The sequence below is a fragment of the Coptis chinensis genome, chromosome 3 (assembly GCF_015680905.1).
Source record: "Coptis chinensis isolate HL-2020 chromosome 3, ASM1568090v1, whole genome shotgun sequence".
Lineage (NCBI taxonomy): Eukaryota > Viridiplantae > Streptophyta > Magnoliopsida > Ranunculales > Ranunculaceae > Coptis > Coptis chinensis.
In genome coordinates this window covers 63,878,152-63,902,232 of record NC_141458.1, presented here as the reverse complement: position 1 = coordinate 63,902,232, position 24,081 = coordinate 63,878,152, and the positions used below count along the sequence as shown (strand labels likewise).

At 34.1% G+C, this 24,081-nt stretch overlaps 1 protein-coding gene across 2 annotated transcripts; it reads right to left on the bottom strand.

Annotated features, from left to right (window-relative positions):
• Positions 1-15,614: 15,614 nt before the first annotated feature.
• Positions 15,615-21,616, bottom strand: LOC147510382 (putative disease resistance protein RGA1). 2 transcript variants are annotated; one of them, XR_015218811.1, is made up of 3 exons: positions 18,061-21,616; positions 16,966-17,145; positions 15,615-16,888 (listed from the first exon to the last, which is right to left on the bottom strand). XR_015218811.1 is itself a non-coding variant. In XM_086602375.1 (2 exons), the coding sequence occupies exon 1, from the start codon at positions 20,596-20,598 to the stop codon at positions 18,064-18,066; it is 2,535 nt and encodes an 844-aa protein (XP_086458501.1). In that variant the 5' UTR covers positions 20,599-21,616; the 3' UTR covers positions 15,615-17,145; positions 18,061-18,063. The 2 variants fall into 2 exon arrangements, 1 of the variants encoding a protein (XP_086458501.1); XM_086602375.1 differs by having other exon boundaries at positions 15,615-17,145.
• Between the last annotated feature and the right edge of the window lie 2,465 nt (positions 21,617-24,081).

The following is a 24,081-nucleotide window of genomic DNA, read 5'->3' as shown; positions in this document are numbered from 1 at the left end:
GTGCGGCAGCTACAAAATGGGAGTTCGATGGAATATGGAATAAGGATGTACAAACAAGAACCAATCCCAATGAAAAGGCAGAAAAAATTGGATTGGTAAGTAATACCACTCCTAGACCTCCCGCTATAAGACCCAATCCCAAAAATACTAAAAGAAAGTCGTGTATTGGTCCAGGTAAATCCATTCTATGTAAAAAAGCGATAAATTAAGTCGAAATGCTTCATAACCCTATTGATTGACCAAACCGGGAAAAAAGAAGTTACCCTTTTTTTTGATACGTTCCTAGTTGAATTAAATCTAATGGGGTTCCGGTTGATCTAGATATACTTAATTAATTGAATACCGTTTCTCTATCCGAAAGGTTCATTTTATATTTTCTGTTTTTTAATATATTTATTCAAAATATAATTATATTATTTTATATAAATATATAATTTCAAAACCATCAAAGATATATATGAAGAGGTTTTAAATCTAAAGCAAACAAACCATTATTCTCATCACTCCATAGTTAGGATTTTTAGTTATTGACCAAGCAAAATGAAAGAAGCTTCACTACTTTAGATCAAAACTTAATCTTAGTAATTGGTAATTGTTTTTGAATCAAGTGGGTTACCCGTGGCTTTTTTTATTTGAGTCGAATTCATAATTGTTTGAATTGTGTAATCTCCAATTACTGATATTGGTAACCGACCCAAAGCAATTTGATTATAATTCAACTTGTGGCGATCATAAGTAGAAAGTTCATACTTTTCAATCATTGATAAACAATTTGTTGGACAATACTCAGCGCAGTTACCGCAAAATATACAGATTCCAAAATCAATACTGTAATTAAGCAATCGTTTCTTTCGAATATGGGTTTCCAATTTCCAATCAACAATGGGTAGATCTATAGGGCATACCCGAACACATACTTCACAAGCAATGCATTTATCAAATTCAAAGTGGATTCGGCCGCGTAAACGTTCTGATGTGATCAATTTTTCATAAGGATATTGAATAGTTACAGGTAAACGATTCGCATGGGATAAGGTAATCATAAAACTTTGACCGATATACCTTGCAGCCCGTACCGTTTGTTGGCCATAATTAATGAACCCAGTTACCATGGGGAACATATCTTGAATATCTATAAATAATTTGATGTTTCTTTCTCTTGTTTGAGAGAAGTTATGAATCTAGAATATCCTGTGCCTTTACAATGAAAAGAGTTGGGAAGAAGTTGTCAATAATAGATTACCTAAAGAAATAGGTAAAAGAAATTTCCATCCAAAATTTAATAGTTGATCCATTCTCATCCTAGGTAAAGTCCATCTTGTTGTGATAGGAATGAATAGGAACAAATAAGCTTTAGCTAATGTAATAAAGATACCTATTGTCGTTTCAAAGACTCCACCCACTTCATTTATTCCAAAAAGCCCAGGAATTAATATGTACGGAATAGATAGATTCCAACCACCCAAATAAAGAACTGTTACAAATAATGAAGAAACTAGTAGATTTAGATAGGAAGCAACGTAAAATAAACCAAATTTTATACCGAATATTCGGTTTGATAACCTGCTACTAATTCTTCCTCGGCTTCGGTAAATCAAAAGGCAATCTTTTCGCATTCCGCTAAGGAAGAAATTAAAAAAAAACGTAAACCCTATAGGTTGACGCCACAGATTCCACCCCAAAAACCATATTTTGATCAAGCCTCAACTATATCAACTATACTTGAACTGTTAGATAACTATAGTCGGTGATAACATCACTATTCCCATCGCTATTGCAAAACCGTACATGAGATTTTCACCTCATACGGCTCCTCCATGGCCACAAATAAATCTAACGACCGGTTCAATATTATCTCGATATACTTGTAGGGTAGATAGAGTAAACATCGGAGAGTCACAAATTAGACCAATGCAATTTCATTTGCCATAATAACCAAAAAATACTTCTGAATTGATCTATTCCTTATAATAATAATATAAATTAAAGGATTACTTCGTTCCTGATAGTAATTTGTTTACTAAGTGGGTAAGAGCATACTCTGGATCAGGATCATGGGGAAGTACTGCTTGGTCATTTCTACCAACTTAAGGCCCCATCAGGATTCCTTTTATTTTTATGCAGAAATACATCTTTATATAATCTACATTATCTCCATTACTAATCCTTTGTGTACCTTGGTATTCCTAACCGTCCACTCATTTTTGTTCGATCCCCGGTATGGTAATCCATACAATAGTAAAACCCCATACAGTTGATCTTTTGTACCCTTTCAAACTATGATGACCAATCGACCAATCTTGAGGTAAAGCGTTTCTCTGTTTATGTTTACATTCTCGCTTAACTCTTGTACCTAGGGAATGAGACTCATTCTTTTTACTGCCAATTTCTAAGCTGTTTTGTTTCACTCATATAACTATCTGGTTTAGTTCATCGCCCCGAATGATGAAAAAAAATAGGTAAAAAAGTTCATGTCCTAACGAATCGCACGTAGAGATATTGATAACACACATAGAGTTAATGGTATTTCATAACTAATCGATTGAGCGGCGGCTCGTAGACCACCCAAAAGGAATATTTATTATTCGATCCATATCCCGACATAAGAAGTCCAATAGGAGCAATACTAGAAATGGCAATCCATAAAAACCCTATATAATGAGATCGGCTAAAACAAGGTGATAACCAAAAAAGAATTACTGAATAACTTAGTAAAATAGATATGACCACTATAGACGGTCCAATACTGAATAAACTAATATCTCCTCTAGATGGGAGAAGGTCCTCCTTGAAAAGTAGTTTAGTACCGTCTGCTATAGCTTGAAGAATTCCCAAAGGACCTGCGTATTCAGGCCCAACACGTTGTTGTACCCCCGCAGATATTTGTCTTTCTAACCACACAATTACCAAGTATCCCTATTATGATTCCCCGACACGGGAGTAAAAATAGGAACAAGTAACCATATGAGCCCATAAACCTCTTTTTTAAGGATTCTGATCTGGAAAAAAATTGATAGCTTGTACTTTTGTCGTATCAATTATCATTTCAACGATCAACTTCTCCCATAATAATATCTATACTACCTAGTATTGTCATAATATCAGCCAATTTCATTCTTTTAACTAGCTGAGGGAGAATTTGCAAATTGATAAAACCTGGTGGACGAATTTTCCATCTCTAGGGAAAAACGCTCTGATCTCCTATCAGAAAAATCTCCAATTCTCCCTTTGGCACCTCCACTCTCACATAAAGTTCTTGTTTAGACAATTGAAAAGTAGGCGAAGGCTTTTTACTAATAAATCGATAATCAAAATCATTCCATTCGAAATTCTTTTGTTCTATCTAAGCGTCCGCCTCTAAAATTTTCATAGGGTCCCCTGGAATTCCTTCCAGAGCGTGTTGAATAATTTTTATGGATTCCGTCATTTCACTGATTCGGACTAAATAACGAGCTAATGAATCTCCTTCTTTTTGCCATTGTAATTCCCAATCAAACTCGTCATAACATTCATAATGATCAACTTTACGAAGATCCCATTGAATTTCGAAGCTCATAGCATTGGTCCCGATAAACCCCAATTTATTGCTTCTTCTCCGCCAATAATTCCCACCCCTCAACTCGTTCCAAAAATTGGATTGCGCGTAATAAGCTTTTGATATTCAGTAACCCCGTTAAAAAAAATCACAGAAATCCAAACATTTATCTATCCAGCCATGAGGTAGATCAGCAGCTACTCCTCCGATACGGAAATAATTATGCATCATTCGTGATACCTGTGGCAGCTTCGAATAGATCATATATCAATTCTCTTTCTCGGAAAATATAGAAGAAGGAGTCTGCGCACCGATATCTACCATAAAAGGGCCAAGCCATAACAAATGAGAAGCTATACGACTCAATTCTAGCATAATTACTCGAATATAGCTCGCTCTTTTAGGTACTTGAATATTTCCCAACTGTTCTGGTCCATTTACCGTTATTGCCTCTGTAAACATAGTAGCTAAATAATCCCACCGTGTTACATAAGGAAGATATTGTATAATTGTTCTATTTTCTGCAATTTTTCCATTCCTCGTGTAAATAACCCAATATGGGCTCACAAATCAATAACATCTTCCCCATCTAGAGTAACGATGAGTCGAAGAACACCATGCATTGATGGGTGGTGAGGACCCATATTGACTATCATGAGGTCTTTTCTTGTAGTTGGTACAGTCATATATTTTTTTTCCCGATTAATTATTCTATGAATTGCTGAAAACGAAATGAAGTTCATCAAAATTAAAAATCTAATAACTAATCTAATATAGTATAATATAAATCTTCAAATTAACTTAACAGGTTTTTGGCTCCCGAATATCCAATTGACTAATTAATTCTTTTATAACGTTACTCTTTTTTCTTTGACAAATAAGCCAATAGCCGTTGGCGTTTTCCCAGAATTTTCCGTAGACCTCACTGAGATAAATAGTCTTTTCTCAGCAATTCCAAATAGGAAGTAAGTCTACGTATCTTATTGGTGAAACTGAATACTTGAAATTCAACCGACCCTTTTTTTTTCTTTGCTTGAAATAATCTGAAATGAATAAATTTTTTACCATAAAAATTTTTCCCTTTTTTTTTTTTTTTTACAGATATGGATTTTACTGATTAGTAATAATAATACTAGTCATTTTAATTTGGTTTTTTTTTGTATACACAATAATCTGGATTTATTCATATACGTCTTTTTTTTATCAAATCTAATTATCAATTTTATTCGGATTATGAATACAATGGATATAAAAGGGTAGTACATTTCTCCACCCACAAAAGAGAATACTTTGGACCTAAGATTAAGAAGATTATGATGATTCATTCCTAGATATAATTGCTAAGCCTAAGTTAAGATAAAGTCATCGAATCAAGATCATGTACCGAATGTAATATAACACAAGGCGTCGATATTTGTTTGCCTTCATAACCATACCAGATATGCCACTTGATCCATAGGAAATTTATTATCAACTAATTCTTAATCGTGGATACATATGTATCCTTGACATACTGAAACGGCTACCATTATTGCTATCAAACCAATAGCGATTCATACAAGCTAAATCTTCTACAAAAAAATAATTTTAATTTAAAAAATTTATTTGTATCTACATCAAGATGCTTATCCTCATACAAAAATTTACCACAGTTCTTTGCATTATTCCCATTGCAAAAAACTTTGGTTCTTTCCCCAACATTTAAATTTATCAAATTTAAACAAATTTGAATTCTAAGCTCTCTACGACGTCTGGGAGATAAAATATTTTCAGGAACAATAAAATCATTATGATTTTCGTCTCTATTCCCAAACAACTTTTCATGTTGTGTAATGGATTCACTAATACCATCATTATTAATATATTTTTTTTTTGCTTGATATCTTCGATTAGTTTGGTGCTTACTCTTATGCACCCGCGAAATAGCTATGGTTTGGTACATGAGAAATTGTCCATCCCATTTTATGGATAGCCGAACCGTTTCAATAATAAATATTCCCTTTTTATCAATTTTGTAAGAGTTGTAGTCTTCGAATCAAGCATTACATCGATACTCATTTCGCCTCTTTGAATAGAGGATATAGCAACTTCCTTTGGATTTATCAATCTAAGCAGTAGACAATATACCTTGATATTTTGGATTATTTTTTGGTTAAAAGAATGTTCCCATCTCAGTTGAAAAATAAAATATCCTTTCAGGGAAAAAATCTAGCTCATTGCTATCTCCTCATTTGCTATGTTTGTTCTTAGATTGCTTTTTGTTTCTACGCTTTTGAATGTCCGATACCCCAAAATCTTCTTTCATTTTTTTTTTTTTTTTTCTGTTGAATATGGATCCAATACAATATTATTTTTTGGTTTTCTTGATTGATCCAAGATTTCCTCGGACTGACTGTTGTTTTTCTTCTTGATTTCTATTCTCTAATCCAAATTCAAGCAATTTTTTTTTTTATTAGATGATACACGAACATTTTTTTTTTCGTTGATATTTTTACTAAAATTTTGATTTATATTTAATTTTAAAAGAAGTAAATTTATTGGTATGATCCGTGGTTGAATCTTATATGCATGATAAAGTAACACAAATTCTGGCAAAAACCAAAATTCTAAATTCAATATGGGCCAATTTAATATTTCTTCATTCAGTTCCATCCAATCAAAACATATATTTTTTTGATTGGATGAGTTGATTTGTTTATAAATATCGAGATTAAAATTATCCTTATTATCCATTTTTTTTTTGTATCCATTTTTTCAATTGTTTGATAATAATTAGTCCGAGTCTTAGTATTTTTATTAATGTTGGCGTCGGCTCTGATATCTATATTTGCCCATTCCTCAATATTGATATTTTTTTTAAGACAAAAATTAATAATTCTCCAATCAAAATATTTTCTATCCGTATTTTTATCCCTATCAATAATATAATCTTTTCGTAGATAATTATTAAGATCTATATCTCCTAGCAAATAAAAAAAATCAGAATTATATGTGTTATAATTATAGGGAATCCCCCGAGACTTATTTACTTGTAACGGCGCCCCAGAAATATATGAACCCTTTTTATCTTCATAATGAATATATTTATTTGATAAAAGATCATATTTGTAGGTTTTTAATTTATCTTTTTGACTCGGTAATGAATTCATTGCATAATTGTTTTTTTTTATTGTAATGAATTAATTGGTCTTTTTCACATGAATAAAAAAAATTGAGTTTGTATTTTGAACCAAAAAACTTTGATTTATTTTTTTTCGCCATTTTTCCGGTACTAATCTAGACCATCTAGTCTGAGATAAATCGTATTGATAGTGATCATTACCCATTAACCAATTTTTCCATTCATTCATTCCTAATTTGCGAAGTTTCTTATGCCTTGATTTGGAATGAAATATTCCTTGTGTTTCACAAAAATCTTTTATTATATTCTTAATAAAAGGGGTTGTTCCGTGATATTGAAATATGGATTTCAAGTGATACTTGTTGATAACTTGGTTTTGTGATAATTTGTAAAATATTTATGCCTATGACAAGGAAGAGAGGTCACAAAAAATCTGCGAATTCTTATTACTAATATTAGAAATGGATTTTTGTAGAGTCAAAATAAAATAAATTGTATTTTGATTTGTTTCATCATAGTAACTTTATTTATCAGTCATTTTTTTTTCTTTAAGTAAAATTTGTACATTGATTCTGGGAATATTAATGATATGTAAAAAGATATCTATGTATATCCTTTCAATAAAAAATTTAAAAAAATAGTGACATTTACGCATTAGTCGGGCATTTTTTCTTTTTAATATTAATATCTGCCAAATTTCTTTCGGAGATTCTAATCTATTATTATCACAACTTGTTTCATTAGGACTAATTTTTATATCTAGAGTTAAAAATATGTTTTTCTTGTATTTTGTTATTTTTTCTAGTTGATTTCTGATTGTACTTGTCCTATCCGTCAAATCCTTCATCTTTTTTTCTGTCAGTGAATAGTTTGTCCAATCGATGGATCTAATTTGAATGGATGATTCATGAATCGTATGATTACTTATTATTAAATTATTATTTTTTATATTCGATTCATATACCCCCCTCAATCCAAATAATGGAATTGGACTTACTTTTGCAAAATCTTTCATTTTAGATTTTATAAATAGAACTATTTTTATAACCCATCTTGTTTTTTTTTTTTGATACCGTTAAAAACCATTTTGCTCTTTCTTTTACTTTTAATATTTCTTTTACTTTTAATATTTCTAGATCTAGAAAAAGATTTATTTTTTACTTTTATCAGTTGTTTTTCAAGTTCTCTATAAATAGGTTTAAAAAAGGAAGGTTTTTTTCGGGGGGAACCAAAGGGCATTTCTGCTTCCATTCCCCAAACTGTTAAAAAAGAAAAATTACCCTTTTTACCTTTCGTTTTCATCGGATCTCCGTGATAGGATTGTAGCTTAGATCTGTGCCACGGTTTGCATGACAAAGGAAATAGGATCTTTATCCTAATACCCTCGGTTAACCAATTTTGTGGAAATTCTGTTTCTGATAATTGAACACCATTATAGGTGCATTTAACATGGATTTCTCTACTCCACTCTTCCCAATCCTCGTACCACTCGGGTAATTGAAATAATGGTGCAATATTTTTGGCTATTATCAACGAGGGCAATATTATATATTTTCTAAAAAACGATTGAATTACTAACAAAGAACCACTTATTGCTTGAGCAAATAGAATAGTATCCCAAGTTTCTGCTATTGTTATACGTTCATTCTCTTTTTTTTTCTCCTCATTTTTATTATTCTTTGCTTTCGCCTCTTCTGAATTCAAAATTTTGAATTCCACACCTTTCCCTACCCAATTCCTAAAATTAAACATTCTGGAAATATTAAAAAAAAAAAAAAAAAGTTTTGTATATTCTGTCCAAACAAAGTGGAGAATGCGCAGTTGTTTGAAACAGTTCCCAAATAACTGTTTTACGTCTTTGAGCACGTATCGATCCCTTAATTAGATCTCGACGAAAATCCGATTGTTGTGAATAGCATATCAAAGCCACCTCGTCTACTGGATCATGATTAATAGTAGTATCCACATTTGTATTTGTATTCATCTTGTTATCATTAAAAATGATTAAAAGTTTGGCTTTTCGTGAACCAATTCCAGGATCCTCGGTTGACTCTTCTTCAGTTTCCAGTTCTTCAAAAAAATCAACCAATTTGTATGACCATCGGGGGACCCTTTTATTTATTCCAATATATTTTTTTCTAATTGGTTGACCGATTGGTTGACCATTGGAATAGTTTGTAATTGCATCAAATAAATATTTAAATTTTTTTTTTGAATAAAATCTTCCTTGTTCTGAAAATAAAAAAAGCCCTTTTAAATTAGAATTAGGAGTTGATTCCTCATCAAATTCACTTATTGAGTTCAATAAATGTTCAATGCTTGGTAATAATGACTCTACATCAAATGTATCAATTTTTTTTTCAAATTCTCGATAATCAGTAGGAAGGATATCATAAAGTTTATTTATACAAAGAGTTTTTATGGAATCTTTTATTGAGCTTATTAAAGAATCATTTATGCTTGGGTGTGAATCCAATTTTTTTATTGTTCCACGAAGGGGTCTGTTCAAAAGAGGATCATACTTTTTAGGTAAGCATTCTTGTTCAGTTTCATCATTGCACAATCTAGTTCTTTTTTCTAGTACATTCGCTTCAATTCGTTTGATAAGTTCGTTGCTCAGGTTTTTTTGTTTTTGTTCATTGGTATAAACCCAATGATTATACAGCTCTTCTGAGGATAGTTTTTGTGCACGGCAAAAAAACATCTTCTGTTGTATCATTTCAAAAAACGTTGACAAACTAGGTGGGTATGTAAAGATATTCTTTGTTTTCCATCACTTCGGCATGTATAAAAAAAATATTGTGACATTTCATTTCTTACAGCGTTTTCAAATCGATCATTTTTAATATATCTCAATGGGCGATTCCATCGTTTATAGTTGAAAAGAAGAGTAACAAGAGGTTTTTCAAACCAGAATAGGTATTCTATATCTTTATTTATTTCTAACTTCGAATTTTCTTGATTTCCATCAAGATAAGAATTTTCATAAACTGGGCTATTTTTATAGTATGTCTCTTTAAAGTGAAAATTGAATTCATCCTTTGTTTTTTTTTTTCCATTCAAATTCACTCGGATCTTTTCCATTTCTTCTATTTTGTCCGGATCCTCCTTTTCTTCCGAACAAAGGGAAGGGGAAGGGTCTTCTTCGGTGGATCCCTCTTGTTCCTGTTTAGTCCCCTTCGTTTCGGAAGTTGTTTCTTCCTCACTTTTCCCCCTTTCTTCCTTTTTTGAGGTTTCTTTCAGTTTCTTAGTGACAATAGGTGATGGTATTCTGCCTAAATAGTAGACATAGGTCCCTTCTAACATTGATCGATTTGAAGCACGTTTGTGGCTGTGCAACACGAAAGACTCAAGCTCATAATTTGAGTTCAATCAACACCTCAAGCTCAATGCAAAGTGTTTTTGAAGCTATTAAGGACTAAACCGAGAATAGAGAAGATACATAGAATAGGGAAGATAATAGCTAATAAAAGCTATATACTACAGTAGAGGTTCTTTAAAGACAAATCTTGTTTACACCTTATGCCTTTTTTTTCATCTATGCTTTTGTCATTGCCTACATTTGTGCACATGTGCCCCACTGAGTAAATGAATAATGGATTGCAGAGACATATCATAACAAAGTGGACGGGAGGATTGCTTGATGTACGTAGCTTCTAGACTGAGGCGACAATTCAACCTTTGATTCAAATAGACAAATGAAACACAGTGCCATGGCATCCAATCCCTTGGTAGCTCAAAGTCGTCAATGTCATCATTGGCATGTGTGGTTATGTCTTCACAGAATTCCTATTAGGAAACTCATACATTAATTAATTAGCAAGATACTCGCACAAAAGACGAGGTAGAACACACCAACTCCACACTGGATTCGATTGAGGACTGATAACACCATCACGTTTTAAAATTTCAAATTGACTTATTTGCATTTGTTTGGTTAGGAGCAGAAACTATTCATGTCTCTAAGGTTTCTCTTCTTCCTTCATTATTATTTTAACGTTGGCAGGTTATTTGTTAAGTATTTTTGAGGGGTTGTAGTAGATAATATGTTATTGGATAGTTTCAATCATCAGTAAGTAAAATATATGGTCTTATTTTCCTCTACAATCACCAAGGATCAGCCTGAATTATAGTGTACAATTCTAAACCTTTATTTATATAGCTTCAAAGACATCGATTGAAACAGCTTGCTTTAGAGTTTTAGAAGTACACTTGATATGGTAACAATTCCTTTTCTTTTTTTGCGGAATGAAATTTCTTTCTCTATCGCTGCTTTTTCATTTGAGCATATTACTCAGCGTCTGATGAGTTGTGAGATGATCCTTGGGTGGTTATGTTACAATGCAGATCTCTTGGGTGGCTCTCAGTTGACTAAGCAGTAACTCGACTAGGAGAACTTAGAGAACATGAAGAGTACCTGTGTGACCCGGCTAAAGGATGAATTTGGCATTCAGGCCTTTCTCTTTCACTTTCATCAAAGCGATGAATAGGGTTAGATATAAATTAGATGAGATCACATTCGTGATTAATTGACATGCTCATAAGCATGAGAAAGTGCAATTTCTTTTTTCAATGGTTACTTCATATCTAATACCGTTTTTAAGGTTTTAATTTTTTTTACTTTACATTTGAACGTAAAAGTGTACCGAATTTAGTGAGAGAGCTATTTCATTTTATTTTCAACGGTTAGTGGTTACTTGATATCTAATACCATTTGTAAGGTGTGTATAAGTAGACTGCTTCCAATTGAAAATTCCAATATCCACGTACTGTGGGCTTAAACATTATTTGGTTCCATTAAGATTGTATGCACTATGGGCTATATTTTAAATGGACATTGAGCTTAAAAAAATTATAGACCAAACCAAATTAACGTATAAAAAAATTAAAAATGGCAAACTATATAAAATAAAATTAAAAATAACAAACACATAATGCATTTCACAAGTTAACCACACTAACAAACTAAGTAACAAAACTAAATCAAATAAGATGTGGAAAATTAAATTATTTGAAAAACAACATCATCACAAAATGTATAATAGAAATTGAAACAAAAAATATGGCAAAGTGTTACACACACTAATAACAAACTAAACATGTTGAGTTAAATGGTAAATTTAGTAGTATCATCAACTAAACTAACGACGATGAAACCTTTTTAGTATGGTATTTAATTCTTTTAGTTTTATTTAAATTGTGTTGTAGGTTTAACTACAATACTCAATCTTGGGTTTCAAAATAGATACAGGTAGGCCTGTCAATGGGTTTCGATAACCCGATAACCGATCCGAACCAAACCAATAAAAAATGGTTTGGGTTTTGATAATTTAGTTTGCCCTCTACCGACCCGAAATCGAACTGAACCGATAAGATATTGGTTTGGTTTGGGTTTGCCCTCCACCGAACCGATATGAACCTGAACCGATAAAATAGCATTTTAGTAATATTTATGATTAATTTTGTATATGTTTATCAATTGTGCGGTTAAAATTAATTAATTTAATTTAAAATTTAATTGATTTTATAGTTTTCGGTTCGGGTTGGTTTGGGTTCGGTTTGCAATATATCTTATCGGTTCGGTTCGGTTTCGGATTAAACATAATAGGGTTAACTAGTATTACCCCCTATTAGATGAGCCAATTAGGATTTCCCCCAACTAGATTGAGAAATTAGGGTCTCCCCCCTGAGTACACACACAAAAAAACACGGTCAACCTAAGTTGACTTTTTTTGTGTGTGTATTCAGGGGGGAGACCCTAATTTCCCCATCTAGTTGGGGTAAATCTAATTGGCTCATCTAGTAAGGGGGTAATACTAAAAGATCCAACATAATATTATCGGTTCAATTTGGTTTCGGATTCCCAATTTTCTTATCAGTTCGGGTTTAGATTTTCCAAAACCCGACCCAAACCGATCCATTGACAGCCCTAGATACAGGGCAATGTAAAAGTTTGAAAAAGATTAACGGTATATTAACTATAGTACTAAAATCGAAGTGATACCTTTAATTTTAGGATTTATGTTCTATAACAATATCATGTAATGGCACCCGTCCGTAAGATTGGTTTCCTCATTTAAATCATACACTTTAATATTTCAAAATTTGAATCTTTAATTAAGTTACAATCTATCAAATACTACTCAAACAATTTTGATAGTTAAACTATTGCGAGAATTTGTTAGGTTCACCAATAACAAACATCATCTTTGAAACTGTATACAAATTTATTGAACAAACCTCAAAAATTAATTAACAGAAAATTGGAAACTGAACGCAAATGCATCGAACTAACTTTATAAAATAATTTACAGAAGATTAGAAATTGAATGCAAATGCATTGAACTAACCTTAAAAAATAATTAACGGGAAATCAGAAACTAGATACAAATGCATTGAACATCAAACTAACCTCAAAAAATAAAAAATAAAAATCGACGGGAAATAAAAAATTAAATGCAACCTAAAAATAAATTAAAGGGAAATAAGAAAATACATTGAACTAACCTCTAAAAAAAATTAACGAAAAATCGGAAACTGGATGCAAATATATCGATCTAACCTCAAAAAATAAAAAACCAAAAAACAGAAACTGGATGCAACTATATAGAACTAATATCAAAGAATAGTTAACGGAAAATCGGAAACCTGAAGTCGAAGGGTTTTATCAAAGGTGAATTCTTTTTTTTTAATAGAGAGTGAGATTTTCACGTTATAAGAAATTTGGATGAGTGATCAATATAATATTAATATATAATAGTTCTGTATAGTTGCAAATATTTTTCAGAATAATTAATATAACAACACCCGTTCGTAGATAATTTTTGAAGATTCAACATAGTGAGTCATGCATAATTTAAAGAATAATTAATGGAAAATCAGAAATTGGATAATCTTCGATGATCCCACATAGTAAATCAAGCATAATTTATTTTTATGTCATGTTTGCAAGGACACTACAGATGGATCAATAGAAGTTGGTATTACACACCACATTGGATAATTAAAAGAAAATCGGAAACTCGATTCAAATACATAACTGAGCTCAAAAAGTAATTAACGGAAAATTGGAAACTTTATGCAAATGCAATAAACTAAACTCAAAAAGTAATTAACTAGATATCAGAAACTTGATGCAACTGTATTAAACTAACGTCATAGAATAACTAACAGAAAATTAGAAATTTGATGCAAATCTTTGAAAAATATTTAACGAGAAATCAGAAACGATATGCAAATGCTTCAAACAAACCTCAAATAATAATTAAGGGGAAACCGAAAACTGGATGCATTGAACTAACATCAAAAAATAATTAACATAAAATCAAAAACCAAATGCAGCTGCATTGAACTAATCTCATAGAATAATTTGTGGGAAATCGAAAACTAAATGCACGCAAATGCATGGAAATAACCTCCAAGAATAGTTAACGGGAAATAAAAAACCAGATGTAATTGCATCGAACTAACCTCAAAGCATAAATAATCAGAAACTAGATGCAGATGTATTGAACTAACCTTAAAGAGTTATTAACGAGAAATCGGAAACTGAATGCAAATGCAATGAACTAATCTCAAAGACTAATTAATGAAACATCGAAAAATGAATGAAACAGCACTGAACTAAACTAAATGAATAATTAATTAGAAATTATAAATTTGATGTAACTGCATTGAACTAACATCAAAAAATAATTAACAGGAAATCGGAAACTTGATGCAAATGCATTCAATTAATCTCAAAGAACAATTAACAGAAAATTGAAAATTGAATGCAATTGCATTGAACTAACTTCAAAGAATAATTAACTGAAAATCAGAAACTGGATGCAACTGTATTAAACTAAAATCAGAGATTAACTACCGGGAAATCATAAAGTTGACGCAATTGCACTAATCTAACCTCAAATAATAATTAACGGGAAATTGGAAACTAGATGCAACTACATTGAACTAACTTCAAAGAATAATTAATGAAAAATCAGAGACTTGATGCAAATGCATTGAACTAATAACCCTGAAACATATTTGTATTATATGTAAGAGAATAGAATGTCTCGACAAATATAGTATTGCATTTTAAGTAGTGTTTATCATAATTATTTTATTATGATTAGGAATGTCTTGCTATTCAAGTAGCTTCAATATTATCTTTGCCACATTAGGCATTCTCACAAAACTTCAATCAAACTTCTATTATTAAACCTAACAACAACAAAAAGAAGTCGATAGGTTTTATTAAGGTTTGGTGTTTCCTTTTTATAGAAAGTGGTGCAAAAAATTTAAATGAGTGATTAATATAATTTTCATATCTCATAGTTATGCATAATTACTAATATTTTTTAGAATAATTTAATATAACGACACCCGTTCGTAGAATGGGTTCAAAAACTAGTGGAGTTCATATAACCATCCCTATATTTGATATAACAAATGGGAACTAGAGGATATTGAGTTGTTGGACACTTTACCATATAAAATTTAGAAAGAAAAAAAAAAAAAAAAAAAAAAAAAGGGATAAAGAGTCCGAGGTAACACAGATTGATCCTAAATACAGATTCTTTGTGAAAATACAGATTTAACAAATCTCAGATCTAGAAAATATTGGTGATGAGATTTTTAACGAGCTTCTGCATCGGTCCTTGTCCAAGACATTCATGAAGATAAACGTTCAAATTTAACATCCTTTAAGACTCACGATCTCCTACATGATCTTTCATGCTCTGCTTGTCAATGAAAGTTCAAGCATGAAGATTAGCAAGATAGAAGAAGTTTCCCAAAGGATGAGGCATGTCTCAATGATCAGTGACTCACCAGCATCACAAGCCACTATCAGAGCAGTCAGCACCCTTTCAAGATCCCAATCATTCTTCCGTACGCTTCTTTTAATCAAACATGATACGACTTTCACATTAGACCTCTTATTATCAAGTTTTTCACTACTCAAAAGCCTAAGAGTTTTAGATTTGAGACATTTGTTTAATATTAGAAGTCTGAGACAGTACAATTACAACTGATCTCATTTGAATCTATAGTAGGTCCTAAAAGGACTTTCTATATTCCTGACAAAATCTGGTTTGCAACTTTACAAGTACACCATATTGAATTGTTAAGTGCTAATGAAGATCCATTCCTGGCTGCAGAATTGGCTCCGAAGTTGCACTTTCTTCAAACATGGGTGAGCTTCCAACACTATAGTTTTCTAGTCGCTTGTATCCATGTAACCTTAAGAACCCACGGTATTGAAGCTTTATTAAAGGCTGTTACAGCAGCTTGAGAATCCGCTTTGATCCATAACCTTTTCCATTTCATTTCTACTGACTTCTCAGCTGTAAGCACAATTGGTAGTACCCCCACCACTTCTAATTCGTTGTTCTGGCAAACACATCCACCAACTCCTCTACTAGGTGCACCAAGAACAGAGCCATAAGTATTGATTTTTATCTCACAACCAATGGGTGGGATCCAGCGAACATCATGTATGGATGGTAGGGGAAAGTGTTTCCATTTTACCTAAAGTCGACGAAACACCCTTAAATCAGAAGTGTCATTATGCATCCTTCCATTTGAAAGCCAACTAGAAGTTCTAATACCCCTCAGCATTTCTCTTCTGATGCTGCCCAAGTGTATATTTGTCTTCAAAGTGGTTCTTGTTGCGAGTTTTCCATACTTGAACCATGATGTACATGCGCCACAGCAACATTCCATAGCTCTTGTATTATGGTACATTGGTACTTCTGTTCTTTCAAGCCCACGACGTTAAATTGAGCTCAAATGTACTGGCAGCCCAAGCCTATGTTGCAGAGTTTCTTCGTCATGATGACAGTAATGGCATCTTGAAGCTAATCTGACTCCCGCTTTCTTAACTCTATCATCAGTTGGTACCGCCTTCTGAATCAGTTTCCAAGCCAAACAAGATGTTGTAGGATGACTGTATTTAGCCCAGATCTTCTTGTACCATGAGTTCTTGCCATTTTATTTCTTTCATTTTCAAAATCAGATTTTACTGTGAACAGTCCGTCAGTTTCTGGCTTCCACACTCTAGAATCCTCCACCTCCCCACTAGGAGGTTGAATTGTGGAGAGATCAATACCCAGCCTAGAGAAGACTTCAGCTAGCTACAGAGTTAGGAATGCTCCATTCATCGTTTATTATTAGATCACCCACAATGGCCTTGTAATACTGATTGTATACTGGTGCTTGTGGAGTAGAGTTTCTGACCGGTGAGGGCACTAACAAAGGAAAAAACAATAATAACAAGAATACTCGAACAAACAGTTCAGAACATTGGAAAGGGCTATGAAATCACATTTACACTAATTTCCAGCTTGTTCTTCCCGAGAGTCTTACCCTCCCCAACAGCAACAACCTCACCTCCTAGTGGTATTGATTGGGCTGTTGAAGGAAGTAAAATGCCTCCTACAGTTTTCTCCTCGGTAGACTTGATCTAAACAAGGACTCTGTCACCCAAGGGCTTGATAGAAGTGTACTGCACAGTTGAAAAAGCAAGGAGGATGAGCAATGTAACCGAATGAGAAAGAATAACTTTAACTTACAAGTTTTCACATTTTCCTCAGGAAGCAACAACGGATAAAATGCGTGCCATTAATTTTCTATGCAAGAGTGTGCCTGACATGGGGTAAGTCGCAAAGCTTTATTGACTCTATAATGCCTGAACAAATCATTTCTTTCTCTTAAACTTATGTTCCAAAAACCATTGTCATTCAACCAAATGGCCAATAACAAAAAGATTTGTAGATAAAATACTAAATAAAAACACCTGGGGGTGCAATAAAATGCTAGATGAAATCAATTAAGAAATGTAAAACTCTTCATTTGATACTTTATAACAAGAAACAATAAACTCACACATCCTCCACAAAGCATATCACACATTCACACCTAATTCATTAAGAAGAAAGTCAATACAACAAAACAACACTCCTTACAGAGGGCTTACTGCATAAAAACAAAGACATTTTCAGCGTCAGAGAGAATTCAAAAAGCCCCATCTCCACTTCACCACAGCTCTTTCAGAGAATTAACAGAAACAGTAAAAGCTCATTTTCGTTTTGCAGGTTTGATATATAAAAAAGACAACTTCTTATGGAAATTTGGATATTTATAAAAGATTATGAAAAACAACATTCCACGGGCTTGTAAGCAAATCCCACTGGAACTTCTTTCCGATCAACAATTGTATTAAACAATGCAAATACTGATCAATTCAAAGAGTAAAAATGGGATTCCTCAATAATTTCATTAAAACTCACACAAAACATAACTACCACACACTTGGTAAAATGTGTTATAGTGACTATACACTAACTCTGTAGTCTGTACCTCATGATTCCATATATCACAAATGCAATAAATGAGGGAGTTTGAAAATCTTAAAATCAACCTGTTATTCTAGGACGAAGTTGCGCCAATCAAGGATGATCTTTGGAATGTGGGAATTGGTGGTCCAGCTTTCTCTTTTTCTGCAGCGTTCTTCAAGAATTGGACAACCACGAATTTTTAGTAGTTGAAGCAAGGGGAGATGCTTCAAATCCTCAGGCGTGAAGTCAAGGAATTGACAACTACTAAAGTGCAATGTTTGAATTGCAGTGAGTTGGTTCAAGCCTTGGGGAAGTGACGACTGTCTAGAATACCATATGGAGAAAGAGTGAAGATTTGGGTAGTCATTTTTGTTGTGATCAGGGGAACCAATTCCACTTATTAGCGCCACTATTGACTTTGAAAGAATACCTGTCTCGTTCCATAATTGCAGCTTTTCAAGGAGGGGAGGAAGGCAAGGTTGCCACCCCGTCAGTTGTGGACAATTAGCTATCCTTACACTTCTGAGTGCGGGAGAAAACAAGTAGTGCGGAACCACCTTCAACTTGGGGCAATAAGAGATATCCAATTCGCGAAGACAGGGCATGATGAAACCTTCTTCTTCATCTCTTCTTATTGGAAGCTTTATCTCATTCTCCTGCTCCTCCCACTCCAGCATGTCGGACAATCTAAGTTCCTTCAATACTGGGAACACTATAACTGGAGGTGCTGATTCTCCACCTTCTTCTTGAACATTATCATCATCACTATTCCTGGTAATAATTCCGAAAAATTTAAGGTCCCGAAATTTCACTCTAAATAGAGAAAGTTCTTCTAGAGATTTTAGCTTTCGGAGTCCTAGTGGTAACATTTGCAAATTCATGAAACTAGCAACAACCAATTTACGAAGCATGGGAAAAATCTCTATGCCTCTTCGGAATGGCAGATGCCACTCCTTGCATTCTTTCATATTCTCAATTACAAGCGTATGTAACTTCGGGAACTCTACTATCGATTGTACTGAATTTTCACCACCATTAGTACTTCCCAGTCCATAAAACTCGCGTCCGATGCGTTTCACTGAGCCCAGCTCCGATAAAGTAAGGAATTCAAGGTATTGCAGTGTCCCCAAAGCAGGCAATTCAGAGCATTGATTGCAGCAACTCAGTTCCAGTTTCACTAGATTGGGTAAAGCTGTATTGCTTGATATCCACGATGGAAATACATTCCCTTCGTAATCTTGTATTCTTAACCTTGCCAAGTTTGTATGCGGCTGGAGACCATCCAAAACACTCTCTATCCTTTTCATCTTTTCTTCTCTTGCATCAGCCTGTCTTTCTTCAGAAAAGAACAAAGCCAAGGACCGGAGCTTTTCTTTTTTATTCAGTTCTGCCTGTTTTGAGTCTGTCACTTGTTCCAATCCCTTTATTCTTAGTTCTCCTTGGATATGGTCTAGAAGTTTTAACTCTCCAATCTGGCATCCTTTTCCGCCACCACGATCAAATATGACTGTACTTAAAGTTCTAAGACAACTCAATCGCTCCAGTCCCCGTGGGAAATAATTCAACTGATCAGTTCCTTTAAGTTCGAGATGTCTAAGATTACGTAATTTTCCAATTCTTTCAGGTAGTTTCTTGAGAGAATAACACCCATCTAGTTTCAACGTCTGTAAATTAAATAGATTACATACTGTTTCAGGTAACTCTTTCATCATATCCATGTTAGACAAATTGAGGAGTCTCAGATGTAACAATTTGTCCACTTTATCTGGAAGTTCTCTAAGAGAAGTACCACCCAAGTCCAATACCCGAAGGCATGTCATCTGACATATAATTAATTTAAGACGCGCACTAGTATACTCTGCATTTGCTACACCAAAATCATCAAAATGACGCAACTTGATGTTACCAACTTCTCTATCATTCTTTATAAAAATAGAGGATTCACTCTTTGCGAGATGCCGAGCAAAATCATGCACAAGGTCATGCATCTTGCAACGAACGACGTTACCTTCACTATCTGTTTCAAAATCTTGGAACAAAGAGCGCATCACGAGATTATTGAAATAGCTTGTACCAAGTTTCTCTAGATCTTTTAAGTTATCATAGCTAAGAAAACCTTGTGCCATCCAAAGTTTGACCAATTCATCTTTATCTATTTTCGCATCTTCTTGAAAGATAGCACAATAAGAAAAACATCGCTTCAAATGTGAAGGCAATTCATAATAACTTAATAAAAGAGAAGGTAAAAAACCATGCCCATCTTCCGACATTACTTCCCATATGTCACTTGCCAGTACATCTTCCCATTCTAATATGGATCTTTTAAGGCACATAAGACTTGCGATAACCTTTACCGCTAAAGGGACACCCTTACTCTTCCAGGCAATTTTTTTTCCAATTTCTTCAAACTTTCCACGATCGTCTTGTCTTTCCCTGAGAGCTATATGTTTAAAGAATGACCAACATTCTTCATGAGACAATTGCCCCAGCCTATGTATATAGGTGGAGGCCATCCTCTTTGCAATGTTCTCATCTCGTGTGGTGATTATTATTCTGCTTTCCTGTGCACCACCATCCAGTGAGACCTTCAACTTTCTCCAATTCTCTGGATCGTAGGTCATCTAGCACAAGAAGGAACTTATTTCCCCATAGACATTCAGACAAACTTTTATGCAGAGCTTGCCACGCTACAGTACTAGGGACGACATTACCAGTAGCTTCTTCAATAATAGATTTGGCCACCCGTTCAAGATCAAAAGGCTTCGAGACACAAACCCACATCAGCTTTTCAAAGTTGTTCATCACTTTCTTAACTTTAAAGATTACTTGCACAAGTGTCGTCTTGCCAAAACCCCCTGACCATAGATCTCAGAATCATCAACAAAAGAACTGGTTACTGCTCGAGATTCTTCACAACTTTGCCTTTCAAAGAGATCAAGTAGAGCTTTATCTTTAACAATCCGAAGTAGTCTTTCGTTTATGTCAATCATCTTACTACCATCATCATGGTGTACAACAACACTTTTTAAACAATAAAATAGAGAAAGCAAGCAGGACCAAACTATCTCACTGACAGGAGCATCGTCGTCATCAAGTAGTTGGATCTGTGAGCTGAGAATTTCAATTTTCCACTCGTCCAATATATCGTCAGCATCATAGGAGATACGTGTGAGCTGTTCTAACCAAACTTTCACTGCTCCGTTCTTGATTTGCTTTTCCTCTGCATCCTCAAGCACTCCTTGGATAAGAGAGAGTGTATCAGCGAGTTTTTCGCTTTCTTTACGTACACCCGCCAAAAGATTCACCTCTGTTGAGATCACTGCATAAGCTATAGTGATTAGGTAATGAATATCACAATGAGAAGAAAAACAACTGAAATAGAAGACGCTCAATTTGCAAATTCAAGGCAATGCTGCTCAGATTCGTTGTTCTCTCAATTTGCAAAAGTAGTCCACTAACTTTCTCAGTAACTATATCGCACGACCCACAGAACCTTTGTCTCAAACACCAATAATTCACATAGTGGGTCAAGAGATGTTTCTCGAAAATTACTTTGTTCACACACTAAAAAGGTAAAGAGAGCATTACGCTGACTTTGCATAGAATAGCTGTTCACCGTCATGAGTTTTGCGTAAATTTAGGAAATGGAGAAGAGATAAACGTTATCATTTCCTTGTTGGCACTGGGTTCGGGTCGGATATGGCTATATCCGAATCCGATTCCGAATAGTTTCATAATATCCAAATCCGACCAATCCGATCGGATAAATTCAAAAAAAACCTAAAAATTATATCCGAACTCAAACCCGACCCGAATAAATAAATAGATACAAAAATACACCCGAACCCAATATATTCAATAATCAGGTTGGGTCGAATTCGAATCTACCCGACCCGATTCCCTACCCCACCTGTGGTGATCAGATGTTATAGATTGATGATCTAATGACACTAAAGATTGAATTGGAATTCGATATGAAATGAACTATTATAAATAAAGATGCCATTTTTTTTTCTTTTTTTTTTTGGGTAAGGTTAAACGTATTAAAGTAAAAAGAAAGTACAGAGGGTATTTAGAGATGCAACAAAGTGCACACTCTAAGGTCAAGCCATTTCAAGCATCTACTACTCCAACTAGATTTGAAATAGTTTACTTCAGTGAAAACGGCAGAAAGTTTGGAATGATCCTTCCCATTTGTGAAGTCAATCCAGTTTTCCTTCCTATACTATCCGTTCATTAACAATAAAGGATGTTCCACTCTTAGTGTTTAAATTTCATGTTAGTGGTGATGTTAGGAGAGTTGTGACATTGATATATTGAGAGAAACCAAGGAAAAGAACAATGGAGAAGAATATAGATTGATTGGGAGAGTTGATTAGGGTTAGAGTGTTCTGAGAGTTATAGTTCTCTACCCAGAGTTACATATTTATACTAGGTACCTTGGGTGAGAAGTAATCCAAAATATGAGAATAGAAACTACTAGATATGGATGAGTTTGACCTATAGTCCACATAGAAACGTGGGACTTTACATGTTAATTACGTATAGGGCATATTCTAATACTTAGCCAATATATCCGCAGTAAAGTTGGCTTCCCTGAAAATGTAAGTAATCTTTATGTCCAGAACTGCAAGTATGCAACTTTTCCACCTTGTTTGCAATATCCACGACACATCTCCACTATTAAAAGCCAATGCAGCCACCTCAGAGTCTATCTCCAACCATAGGTTTAACCATCCCTGTCAGGACCAAATTTAAACTGGTCCAACACATATTTTGTTAATGAAGACGATCCATTTTTCACACAACATCACAAATAATACGTAAAACAGTAAGGAAGATATATAGTACAAGACACAAACTTTATCGTGGTTCGGCCAAAAAAAACGCCTACATCCATACTGATCTTTGTTAATGATGTTTGTATCCGATTACAATAGTTGAGATCCATGTTTCTTTTTCTTCTCTACCCCTTGAGAATGAAGGTCTTTCTCTGCACATGATGAGAGTGTGTGTGAGCTGAGAAGGCATCCTTTGAAAATGGTGTTGCCTCTTCTTTTGTACTGAGAGTCCGTTTCCTTCTCTTGAGAATGGGGTTCTTATCCTTTTGGGAATAAGGAATCGTTTTCCTTATTTTATGGCAAAATCCCTTGATTTATGGTTCCATCTTTATCTCTTTAGTTTCCTTAAATGTCTGCCTTGCGGTAAATGGACCTAGCCAAAAGAAGGGTCCACACATAGCCCCCTTCTCGGATGCTTGAGTAATTTATAACTCGAGTGTTCGAGAATCCTCAGATAGCATGGAAAGAGTAAGAGTTACTTCTGTGTACCCATGCGGCATAGAAGACATCTTAGATTAGATCCCTATGTCCCTTTAGTGACATGGGTGAGTCATGACCCATAATTTCCTATGAGCCCATGCAGGGTGTAAAAAGGTGTCTCTGGTTAGACCCCGTGTACCTTTGGAGGAGTGGGCAAGTCATGAGCCCTGAGCCTGTGAACTCGTGGGGCACAGGAGGTGTCTGAGGTTAGACCCCCAGTGCTATGACAACATAAGCGAGTCTTATAGCCAGAGCACCGTACCATGTTAGCCTTGGGTGTAGAAGATGTCCTTGATTTCTCTTCTGCAATGTAGAAAAACCAACAAAGATATGCTCTTATAAGCACAATGGTAGAGACATATCATCACTTCTTACGCTGCTACTTGTTTGTAGCATGGAGTTCTTTGTATCTACTACATGTTCTTAGACTTGAGTAAAATAAGAAGCACTTAAGACCTCCTACAAAATTTGTTAAAAGACCAAGAAAATATATGCAATAAATATGGTCAAAATCAAAGTGATTGAAACATCAAGAATTAGCCCTCAATTGGTAGGTTGGGCTCGCATATAAATAAATAAGCAAACTGCTCAATGATCGAGTTTACATGCAATAAAAATGAAAAGAGTTGCGGTGAGTAACCATAGGAAGAATATGGCCATGAATCACTACTGTAACAATTGTACGTTGCGTTTGTCCAACTAATATATAGCAAGTATGGTCCTCAACCACCAATGCTATTTTGGATAAAACGTTAACTAGTGAGTGTTGGTTCTGTCCAGACT